Source organism: Xenopus laevis, chromosome 3L (assembly GCF_017654675.1).
Source record: "Xenopus laevis strain J_2021 chromosome 3L, Xenopus_laevis_v10.1, whole genome shotgun sequence".
NCBI classification, from domain to species: Eukaryota; Metazoa; Chordata; class Amphibia; order Anura; family Pipidae; genus Xenopus; species Xenopus laevis.
The window spans coordinates 140,018,999-140,031,427 of NC_054375.1; the positions used below are offsets into that span (position 1 = coordinate 140,018,999).

The window sequence follows — 12,429 nt, forward strand, 5'->3', positions numbered from 1 at the left end:
CATTTTAGCATCCTCTTGTGAAATTGAGCCAATAATTTACAAAAATGGTGAGTAAATTCTGTACATTTTTGTAGCAATATCTAATGTTAAATGTAAATGTTATTCTGGAAATAATCAATCACACCTAGTGGTAAAAGTTCAAATGCCCCCAGCCCACTACCCTTTGCTGCTTCCCTTTAAAGAAAACATTCATGTAGAGATCAATTTTGTGCTCTCTAACAAGAACTAAATGTCCTGTTAATAACTGGAAGTTCATAATTTCATGTTACCTGTTTGCCTTGGGCATGTAAGGCTCTCTTGGGATTCTTAATAAACAAATATAGAAAAGTTCAGAAAGCACAGAATCGCATAACAGCATTACAAAAGAGTTTTTTTTATGGAGGTTCCCTTTAAAGATTTTTTTCTATTATGGATGATGCTAGTGCTTTCACTTTCTATTCCATGACCAGAAAATAAAAGGGCACAGTATATAAGGGCAGGCAGGATCTAGCAAGAACCAGAGAGCAAAGGAGATAGGAGAGTAGCAGAGCATTTGTGTGAGTGAAAAAAGTAGTAGGACGGAGAGTTTAGAAAGGTTATATGTACCACTGAAAATATGTATCACCAGAGTCTTGATCCAGCAGCAAGAGAACAAAACCAGTCAGTTCACAAAGATGAACATAATCCACGTGCTGCTCTGGAAAGGCAACTGACAGACAGTGAGTGGAGCATGAATCCAGTAAGAAAGAGAATCTCATCTGGGAGACACCAGGAGGATTCCCAACTCAGGAGACCACAACATGCAAGCACGTCTCAACATGGGCAACAGATGAGAGGATCCAACAGGCATGAGGAATCCAGCCCAGTTCCTTTGTAAGATGGGTGAGAGGGATCCAAGTTGTTTTTGTTAGAAAAGAGAATGTACCTGGTAGGGATTAAATTTGACCTCTTACATAGAATGTACCTGGTAGGGATTAAATGTTACCTCTTACATAGTGTAAGACTAAGGGGTACATTTATTGAAATTAGTTTTCCCCTTTATTCAAGAAAATCATAGCGAAAAAACACAATCACAAATAGATAGCAGGGCTGTGCCAAGCCGACCAGGCACCCTAGGCAACCCGGCCAACCAGCCCGCTACCCACTGTGCTCGTCTGACCGTACACGCAATAACACGGATAAAGGAGGGGAGGGAGGGAGAGAGGGGACTGAAGGAGACGGGAGGAGGGAGGGAAGAGCTAGAGAGGGCAGCAAACACAAACCAGGGGTAGCCAGAGGACGCTTAATTGATACCTGCCAATTGCCCCCTTATTTTTGGCAGGTGCCTCTTCTGCATACCCCTAGTTCCAGCCTTGGATTCAAGTTCAAGATTTTTTAACTTACATTTTACACTGTCAAATAAGAAAACTGTGAAAATTGGAATTAAAAACTTAGTAACCAAGCCTTTCAAGTTTCTATAGAAACAGATTATTTAGCTTTGCTGATACTGGATGGAGTGCATGATTTACCATACTTCATAAATATGCTAGTGGCCAAAGGAAGAAAAAAACATGTGAAAGAAATTGCTTTTTTTTTTTCTCTTGCTGGGTAGAGTTATAAAAAAGAACCGCAGCATTATCTTCCTCGTGACATGGGGCTGGTTGACGTAGTAGGGAGTTTATATCTTCATTAAATTATACGTTTTTAATATAGGGAGTAGATTGCTAAGTAACAGAAGGAATATGTTAAACAACTGTACAAACATATCTAAAAAAAACAACTGGACTTGCTGAGTAATCAATGAAGACGTTTTACTACTCATCCGAGCAGCTTCTTCAGTTCAACTGACTGGTGTGGGAAGTTTTCGTCATATAAACTCTTCCACTAATCCAATCACAATGGCACATTGTAACTCTTCAAAGAGGTGACATCTGAAGAAATTTACAGAGGTGTAGATTCTGTGTAGTTACTGTGATAGGATTATCCAATGTGTCATGCAACTCCTAGATACAGGTGTTACTTGTGAGAGTTGCATGAATGGATGTGTGAAGTGTTCTGAATCCGCCGGGGTACAGATGTTAGAACAGCATTGTATGTAGCAGACAGGTGGTGTCGAAGGCCCCGGCCTCTGTTCAGAGATGGTTTCTCCACCTTGACATGAATCGCCTCTTTCACGCCTCGTTCAAACCAGCGGTCTTCTTTATCCAAGATTTGGACCTTGCTATCTTCAAAGGAGTGTCCCTTGTCTTTTAGGTGTAGAAAGACAGCTGAGTTTTGCCCTGTAGAGTTCTCCCTCCTGTGCTGAGCCATTCGCTTGGAGAGCAGTTGTTTTGTCTCCCCAATGTATAGATCTGTGCATTCCTCGCTACACTGGACTCCGTATACCACATTGCTTTGTTTTTCTTTAGGGGTTGGATCCTTTGGGTGTACCAGTTTTTATCTCAGTGTGTTGCTAGGTTTGAAAAACACAGGGACATGGTGTTTGTTAAAAATCCTCCTGAGTTTCTCAGACACTCCAGCTACATATGGGATGACTATGTTTCGCCTACTATGTGTCTCCGGGCGGTTATTTGTATTGGTGTTCCTGTTGGCCTTGGTTGCTGCTGTTTTGACAAAGGCCCAGTCTGGGTAGCCACACGCTTTCAAAGCTCCTCTGAGATGTTTTTGCTCTTTGTCTTTGGACTCTGTATCAGTTGCCACACATTCCGCCCTGTGGTGCAGAGTTCTAATGACACCCAGTTTGTATTCCAGCGGATGGTGGGAATCAAACAACAGATATTAATCCGTATGAGTGGGTTTCCTGTATACTTCCGTCTTCAAGTTACCCCCCTCTTGGAGCATATCAAACAGTCCAAAAAGGCAAGTTTGTTCTCGTGGACATCTTCCCTTGTGAACTTGATGTTATTGTCCACTGAGTTAATGTGTTCTGTAAAGGCCGCCACTTCCCACACCAGTCAGTTGAAGCTGCTCGGATGAGTAGTGAAACGTCTTCATTGATTACTCAGCAAGTCCAGTTGATTTTAGATTTACTTATACTAGATATACCATGACCTGGATGAATGAAAATCTTCATAGTCAACTATACAAACAAGTTGCACAATTATATGGTTAATATGTAAATTGCATTAACAGGGGGTTGCATGCAATTGTTTATGGAGGGGGTTGCATGCAATTGTTTATGGGTTCAAAACTAGTTGGTGCTGTAAAACATCAAAAACCACCTCTCTGGAGGAGTGATTTCCCCAGGCCAAAGGTAAATAAGAGAGCCCAACTGTCTTCCTTAAAGTAGGCAGTAGGATTTTAGGATAGCAGAATTTAACATCTCTCTGTCTCCCTGTGTCTGTATTTTACTAAATTTAATTGCATTATAATCTATGCAATACCTTGTTCATTGAACACAGCAATAAAGATACTTTATTTTTATATAAATACTACAAGCCTGGAGATTCGGCATCATACTGGCTAGACAAACAAGTGAGGTGGCACTTGTATTAGTAGTTGTATTGTAATTGTAGTAGTAGTTGTATTATCCTGCTAAAATCTGTAAGCAGTAACCAAAAGCCTATTTCCAACAACAGAAGTCTCTGTGGTTCTTAACCCTTTAAGTGCCACAGAACGTAGAATCTACGTTCTGTGGCAAAGTAACTTGAAATGCCACAGAACATAGATTCTACGTTCTGCAGCATTTCCCCCATGGCAGCAAGCGATGCGCCTTAAAAAGCGGCACAGGCACAGATCCCCCTAGAGGCAGTCACACTTACCGATCCGGTAGGCGATCGGTTCAGGCAGCCAATGGGAGCAGTGGAGATAACGAGGAACACACTGATGATGTTTCCACTGCTCCCCCTATAAATTACACCCCCCAAATGACACCCCTTCTCTCCTGCGCACTTTTGATTGCTGGAGTTCCCCCTCCTGCCTTTCTGAGCTTTGATCGCTGGATTGGTCGCCTGGATTGCCTGGATTTGACATTGTGAGCTGAACTGCACCTCTCTACAACCTTTATTTTACATATTTCTCTCTAAAAAAATCTTTTTTTTTTCTTCTGTCTTTGGCTTTAGCACACTTACAGGCAACTTTGCCAAGCTCAAACTCACACACTCACACTTACTTACTTTCTCACTTTTTTTCTCTACTTATTTTTTACTTTGCTTTCTTTAGTAGTTTTTCTTTATTTGTTGCTCAAACTTTATTTCTGCTCTGATTTGATTGCTTTTTACAGTTTTTTTGCCATTTTCATCATTGGTTTGTGATTTTATTGCACTTTTATTGCTTGTTGCTATTACTTGTTTTGTTCTTCTCATCTGTAAAAAAGTTCTGTTTGCAGTGACGCTGGTGGATCTAGATTTCTGACCACCGATTTCACTCCAATAACTTCATTTTATTGCTTTTAGTGATTTTATTACGTTTATTCTTTATATTGTTCTTTACTGCTGGTTTAGTTTCCTAGAAAAGTTTCCCTTTGCAGTTATACTGGTGGATCTGTAGTTCTGACCACCGATTTCACCCAAACAACTGTTCATTTTATTGATTTTGGTGGTTTTATTGCGTTTACCCTTTGCATTGTTCTTTGCTGCTAGTTTAGTTCCCCAGAAAACTTTCCGTTTGCAGTGACACTGGTGGATCTATAGTTCTGACCACCGATTTCACTCCAATACCCTTTTTTATTGCTTTAGCTGTTTTTACTGCATATTGTTGCTTTTATTCCGTTTTCCCTTACATTGTTTTTAATGCTTGCTTAGTTCCCCAAAAAGGTTCCCTTTGTAGGACACCAGTGAATCTAGGACCCTTGACCACTGATTTAAATGTAATCACTGTTCTTTTATTTTTTTGAGTAGTGTTATTGCATTTTAGTGATTTTTTCAAGTGTTTTCTTTGCACTGTTCTTTATTGCTTGTTTAGTTCCCCTAAAAGAAAGTTCCCTTTGCTGTGACAACATTTAGTGGTCTGATTCTGTTTGATAGGTGATTGTTCCATAAAGTCAGGGATTGGGTTGATTGTAAGCTGTGCCATATCTTTATTCCATAGCGTTCCATAAGGGTTCATTAGTTCAAGCTCAAGGTTTTTTTCCTTCTGGTTGTTTGTATTAGCAGGAGTTAACTATTGGTCATATCTTGCTGCCTTGTGTTTTTTTTCTTCTGGTTGTTTATATTATCTTGGCTCTCAGTCATCTTGCTGGCTTGCTTTTTTTTCTTCTGGTTGTTTGTATTAGCTTTTTTTTGTTATTTGTTTGACTTGCCTATTGATTCATAGCTTTGCAGATGTCTGTAAATTTCTGGCACAATGGCCAAACAGTTTTATACAGCTGCGGAAGTGGCTAGGTATTGCGAGGACTCCAGCTCAGAGGAATTTAGCAATTCCGATTCTGAGTATGTCCCATCTAATGACTCTAGTGAGGAATCAGAGGTTGGTGATAGCAGCACTATTAGTGCAGAGGCTAGTAGTGGTGGCACACTTACTGCTGAAGAAGCAGAGGCAGAGGCTGGTGGCAGTGTGCCAGATGCACCCATGGAGGTAGAAGAGGGTGAGGGTAGTGATGATGCAGCAGTTGGAGTGCCTGTGTGGGGGCCTCCCTGTAATTATGCCCCCCTGAAATTCCCACATTCACTGCAGTCGCGGGCATCAAGGTGGACACCACTAACTTTCAAATCATAGATTTCTTCAATCTTTTTATTACAGAGGCCATCCTACAGGACATGGTCCATTATACAAATTTATACGCTGAGCAGTATCTTGCCAGCTACCCTTTACCAGGGTATTCAAGAGCCCAGGCGTGGTATCCCACTACTGTAAATGAAATCAAAAGATTCCTGGCGCTCACATTGGCAATGGGACTCGTAGAACGCAACACCTTCGCTTCATACTGGGATTCCACTACAATGCCTCTTTTTTCAGCCGTTATGCCAAGAAACCATTACCAAATTTTACTGCGGTTTCTTTATTTTAGCGACAATGCAGCGGTTGTTCCCCCTAATGAGCCTGGTCACGACAGGCTTTTCAAATTGATGCAAATCGTGTACATTACTCAATTTATCCAAGACGTTCCGTAGTACCATCACTAAAAAAAGATTATCTAATCAAACAATATAACAATTGCTGTTCTAAGGGCATTGTTTATCTTGCCACTTGTACATGCGGTGCACAATACGTGGGTAAGACCACACGTTGTGCAGGGATCAGATTTTTGGAACACCTGTCAGCTGCTAACAGAGGTGATAGAAAATCTGCTATCTCTAAACACGCCATAGAATGTCATGAAGGGGTATCACACTTAACATTTCAGATTATTGACAGTCCCAAAACTAATATCAGAGGAGGAGACAGGGATAAGGCGTTGTTAAGGTTAGAGGCTTTTTGGATTTTTGAATTAAAGACAATTAATACTAATGGAGGACTTAATCAGGATTGGGAATTGACTTGCTTCTATTGAATTATTGATTGTACTTTATATATTTCTATTAATTATTATGGATTGATCTAATTTATATATAAATTATGGGTGTTAATCATGAATGCATGTCCGTTATGATTAATTAATATATTTGAATTTTTTGATTTTTTGAATTTTTTGAAAAATATTTTGAAAACATTTTTTCTTCGCTCTTTGAAGATTTTTTCCTGATTTTCTAGATTTTCTTCTTTAGTGTTTTGTCCCGCTTATTTAATTAATTATAGATATTATGAATTTATTTAGATTTTAATAGATTGTTATATATATTTTTTGATATGTTTGATATTCTGTAAGCCACATATATGTAATTCATGATATGAACATGTAACATTATTTAATGGCATTATTTGTATAATTATTTCATTATTCTATGTATTATACACGATAGTGGCACACTTCCTTTTGTTCTGAGAGTCCATCATGTGGTTTATCCATGATAGGGTTAATGTTTTTACAAGGGGTGTGGTTCTTGTGGTTTTAAATGTTACCAGAGGTAGTTACAATTTAGCTTTTTGAGGAAGTGGTTTGTCCACGAAACGCGTCAAAGCTATGGAGCTATTTGGCTCATCATGCTCTATTGTCATTTTTTAACAATTTCCAATAAATAGATGTTTTATATTTGCTGGTGCTCCGTGACTACGACAGTTTGCAGATAGATATACGCTTCGGGAGCGTTCTCCACGTAGCAGCACAGCAGTTACACATCGTCGGGTCGGTGAGTGCTCCCAGCTCCTTTTTTCGTATTTTTCAAATTGAGGCCCCTTATAGATAGCCTGTCTCAGCGCTTCGCAGAGGTCTACACCCACTCCCAAAATATCTGTGTGGACGAGCCCCTTTTGCTTTTCGAAGGGCGCTTAAGATTTCGCCAATACATCCCTAGTAAGCGTTCTCAATATGGGAAGAAATTTTACAAACTCTGCGAAAGCAGCATGGGCTATACTAGTTCTTTCATGTTCTATGAGGGAAAGGACACTAATTTGGACACCCCCCCGGTTGTCCCCTTGATTTGACTGCCAGTGGTAAAATTGTCTGGGAGCTCATAAGTCCACTGTTGGGCCAAGATTACCACTTATACGTGGATAACTTTTACACGACCATCCCCTTAATTAGAACCCTTTACTGGTTGGACACCCCAGCCTGTGGCACCGGTAGACAAAACCGCAAAGGACTGCCCAAGGAACTGGTGCAAAAGAAATTAAAACGTGGAGTACATGCTCTTAGAAGCGATGAGCTCCTGGCGCTAAAATTTGCAGACACCAAAAACGTTTGTATGCTTACTACAATCCACAATGAGAGTGTAGTGTATTTGTCCAACACAAACATGGCAGGCCCGCAAAATCAAAGCCACTCTGTTGTAAAGAATATAGTAAGCATATGGGTGGCGTCGATAAAACAGACCAAATTCAAACTTACTATGAAGCCACCAGAAAAACCAGGGCCTGGTACAAAAAAGCAGCAATTTACACGATTCAAATGGCCCTTTATAATTCCTATGTCGATTACAAGGCGGCAGTTCCAGGCCCAAAATTGTCTTTACACAATTATTTGCTGCAACTGCTCCCTGCCCTTTTGTTTGGTGATGTACAGGAGGTTCCGGATATGCCTGGCAATGACAATGTTGCACGAATGGTGGGTAAGCATTTCATTGCACAAATTCCACCAACTCCTAATAAAAGATATGCCCAGAGAGCTTGTAAGGTTTGCCGTTCCAGGGGTGTTCGAAAAGATGTGCGATATTTTTGTCCCAAGTGTCCTAGCAAGCCTGCTTTGTGTTTCCAACCATGTTTTGAGGTATACCACACTGTGGTACACTATGAGAGGACTTGAATTGTGTTGTTTTGGTAGGTTAGGGCTCTCTGGGTTTGTTGGTGGTAAAAGGATTTAGTAAATCTGTATTGTAAACTTGGCATGCTCTGTTTTTATGCACATGCTAGCAGTAGGTGTGCTGGCAAAGTGATGCTTTTTTTGTGTTTTTTTGAAGTTGTGATTGTGCAGTGGTTTTTCAAGTTCAAGCCCCTTTTGAGATATAACATTTTACACGCTAGGTGTCTATGCACACGCTAGCAATAACTGGTTAGGTGTCCTGGCAAAATGATGTGTATTTTTTGTATTTTGTGCAGTGTTTTTTCAGGTTCAAGCCCCCCATTGAGAGCTAACATTTCACGCTCTAGGTTTTTATGCACACGCTAGTAATAACCGGTTAGGTGTGCTGGCATAATGATGTGCCTTTTTTTGTATTTTGTGCAGGGTTTTTCAGATTCAAGCCCCCCATTGAGATTTAACATTTTGGCAGGTACCTACTTCGCTCATAACTAGGTTATAGATATTGGTAATAAAAAAAAGTTTGACGAGGCAAAAGTTGGCAGTTTTTTTTCTGTATAGTAGTGATCTTTAATTTATGGTGTAGAATTTGGCACAGGGTGAGCAATTTTTTTGTGCAGTGTAGCAGTAAAAACAATTGTATGTAGCTTTGTTCTTAAGTCTATGCATTCAGCTTTTGTGTTGAGCTATGGTGCTTTAGGCCAGTTGTAGTATTATGGATAGCACTTGTATTGTGCTGGTGCTATAGCAAACTGAGGTGCTGGTTGGTCGAGGGGGTGCACGATAGAACTTGTGGTGCGTGATGAATACATGGGATGATGTGCATCTCTAATGTTCATGCCACAAGTCTTTTTTTTTACTGGCACCTCAAAAGCTCCTCTATCAGCGCATTTATCTATAGTTTTGTTTGTATTTCTGGGCAACATTTGCATTTCTTTTTGTGGATTTAGGCATCTCTGGATTTGTGGGTAGTATATCTTCAGTTTTCTTGTATAGTAAAGGTTTTTGAGCACAGGGTGGCTGAACACTATGGTCTTCCATTTAGATTTGTTTATAGTGTAGGCATTCAAAAAAAATTTCCTGAAAAGTTGTGGTTGGAACAATCAATTTTTTTGTACAAATTGAATATTTAATCAGTGTTTAGGTTAGACAAGTTGCAGTGGCTCTCTGAATAGGAATAGTACTTTGATCACGTGCCATGTCTGCCACCAGTGGGGCACCAGCTTTTTTACAAACTTCTGGTGTGCACTTCTTAGGACACTTGTGTAACACCTATTTGGGCCACTCGGGGTTAATTCACCAGCTAGAGCACTAGAGCACTTCCGCTAAGTGGAAGTGTTCCCTTTATGGTGTCGTGCAACTACATCCCCCCCAGGCTACTGTGCACACAAAAACAACTTGGGCGAAAGGAGGTTCTTAACAATCAGGAACGGTTTATTATTAAGGGCAAATGAGCACAGGTTTCAGTAGTCACGCAGGAGTTGAGGAAAACAGCATATTGAGAGTTCACACAGAACAAGGCAGGCTCACACAGAGAGTACACAGGCAAATGCAGTACAACCTTTCCCTCCTGGAAGTTGTCAGACAAGCAGCTTCTACCCTACAGTCCCTCCTCACTGAGGTCCCTGACTGGAGGCAACACACAGAGCCTCTGGGAAGCTACTCCCTTACTGCAAATCCTTGTTGGAGCTTCAGCTGCTCTTTCTCTCTCACCTCTCTGCCTTTCTCTCCTAGAGAGACTATGACAAGTCTGCCCTAGTGTAACTATTCCTCATTCACGGGGTTACCTGGTCCCCGACTTGGACACATGACTTCTTCTGGGCCTATTGCACTCAGTCCCTCTGAGCACATCCAGCTGGAATCACATCCAGAGGCAAAAGAGGAAGAGGCCACTCCCTGCACACACTATATAGGAGTGAGTCAGAGCAGTGTCATCAAATCTCTCAGCCTATCACTGTAAAGGTTATTTTGTAACAGGGATTCTACCCAATAACCCAAGGAAATGGTGAAAAGATTAACTCTATAGGGCCTGTATCCCTATAGGGCCCTACACTTGCATAATTTATGGGCCAAATTTACTATGGATTCTGTTGGTAAATATATTTGCAAATGTGGTCCAGATTTTGTCATTGGTTTGATTGATTGATTTTCAGTGGGAGACTGTCACTAGCTCTAGTCGGACATAACTTTCATACAATTGATGTCAGGGGCAGAACATCGGCTGATCTGTTCTTTTCTACTTTATTTGATCTGAATGGTTAGTGGCAGGCCCGGACTGGCAATCTGTGGGTTCTGGCAAATGCCAGAGGGGCTGCTGTATGGTTCCATAGAAAGTTACCATATAGTGGGCTGGTAGGAGGCTGTTTGGGCCTCTGTGTATGGCAGGGCCTAATTTGACTCCCAGTCCAGGCCTGGTTAGTGGCAGGTCAGGAGATGGGGAAGTCCGATCGTTCGAGGATTCGAATGATCGGATCTTTGCATCTATGGCCAGTTTTATACTGAAATCTAAACCTACTGTTTTCGACACCTCTTATCTGCTATTTAAGCTGTGCATTTTCCCTTTAAATCGCTAACCCTATGGCTACACATCAGTTTTATTTATATAGTAGTGTTTTCTATAGCAACCAAGACAGTTTAACAGCACAGGGAAACAGCACTTTTTATTTACTTTAAAACACTTTCATTTTTTGTTACTAGTGTGAAAATTAACATTTTAAATGTACTTAATCTCATGGAAACAGGAGACTTTCTAAATGTAACCAGTTATATATAGGGATGTAGCGAACGTCGGAAAAAAAGTTCGCGAACATATTCGCGAACTTGCGCAAAAATGCGAGCGGTTCGCGAACGGTTCGCGAACCCCATAGACTTCAATGGGAAGGCGAACTTTAACATCTAGAAAAGACATTTCTGGCCAGAAAAATGATTTTAAAGTTGTTTAAAGGGTGCAACGACCTGGACAGTGGCATGCCAGAGGGGGATCAAGGGCAAAAATGTATCTGAAAAATCTGCCTGTGTGTGCTTGGAAGAGATAGTGTAGGGGGAGAGCTGTTAGTGATTTCAGGGACAGATGATAGTAAGCTTGCTGGCTAGTAATCTGCTTGATACTGCTCTGTATTGGAGGGACAGAAGTCTGCAGGGATTTGAGGGACATTTTAGCTTAGGTAGCTTTGCTGGCTAGTAATCTACTGTTCTCTTTAAACAACTGCCATACGTTGACCTTGTAGGCATTGTTTGCCCAGTTTTTTTGGACGCAGCCACTGAAGCACAGTTGCCAGAAAAAATATGCCATATAAATGCTGAAAATAGTCATTTTTCGCCATACGTTGACCTTGTAGACATTGTTTGCCCAGTTTTTTTGGACGCAGCCACTGAAGCACAGTTGCCAGAAAAATTATGCCATATAAATGCTGAAAATATAAATTTTTTTGGTTGCAGCCACTGAAGCACAGAGGCCAGAAAAATTATGCCATATAAATGCAGAAAATATGCATTTTTTTGGTCGCAGCCACTGAAGCACAGTTGACAGAAAAATTATGCCATATAAATGCTGAAAATATAAATTTTTTTGGTTGCAGCCACTGAAGCACAGAGGCCAGAAAAATTATGCCATATAAATGCAGAAAATATGCATTTTTTTGGTCGCAGCCACTGAAGCACAGTTGCCAGAAAAAATATGCCATATAAATGCTGAAAATAGTCATTTTTTGCCATATACGTTGAGTCAACGTATGGCAAAAAATGACTATTTTCAGCATTTATATGGCATATTTTTTCTGGCCTCTGTGCTTCAGTGGCTGCGGCCAAAAAAACTGGGCAAACAATGCCTACAAGGTCAACGTCGTTGACCTTGTAGGCATTGTTTGCCCAGTTTTTTTGGCCGCAGCCACTGAAGCACAGAGGCCAGAAAAAATATGCCATATAAATGCTGAAAATAGTCATTTTTTTGGTCGCAGCCACTGAAGCACAGTTGCCAGAAAAATTATGCCATATAAATGCTGAAAATATAAATTTTTTTTGGTTGCAGCCACTGAAGCACAGAGGCCAGAAAAATTATGCCATATAAATGCTGAAAATATAAATTTTTTTGGTTGCAGCCACTGAAGCACAGTTGACAGAAAAATTATGCCATATAAATGCTGAAAATATAATTTTTTTTGGTTGCAGCCACTGAAGCACAGAGGCCAGAAAAATTATGC

At 40.6% G+C, this 12,429-nt stretch overlaps 1 protein-coding gene across 1 annotated transcript in view; it reads left to right on the forward strand.

Annotated features, from left to right (window-relative positions):
- Window positions 1-490: 490 nt before the first annotated feature.
- LOC108710333 (RING finger protein 112) overlaps window positions 491-12,429 on the forward strand; it is a 50,917-nt gene continuing 38,978 nt past the window's right edge. The window contains exon 1 of the mRNA XM_041585608.1: window positions 491-852. Within this exon, the coding sequence (XP_041441542.1) occupies window positions 596-852 (257 nt within the window). The 5' untranslated portion in view covers window positions 491-595. The remainder of the gene's footprint in view (window positions 853-12,429) is intronic.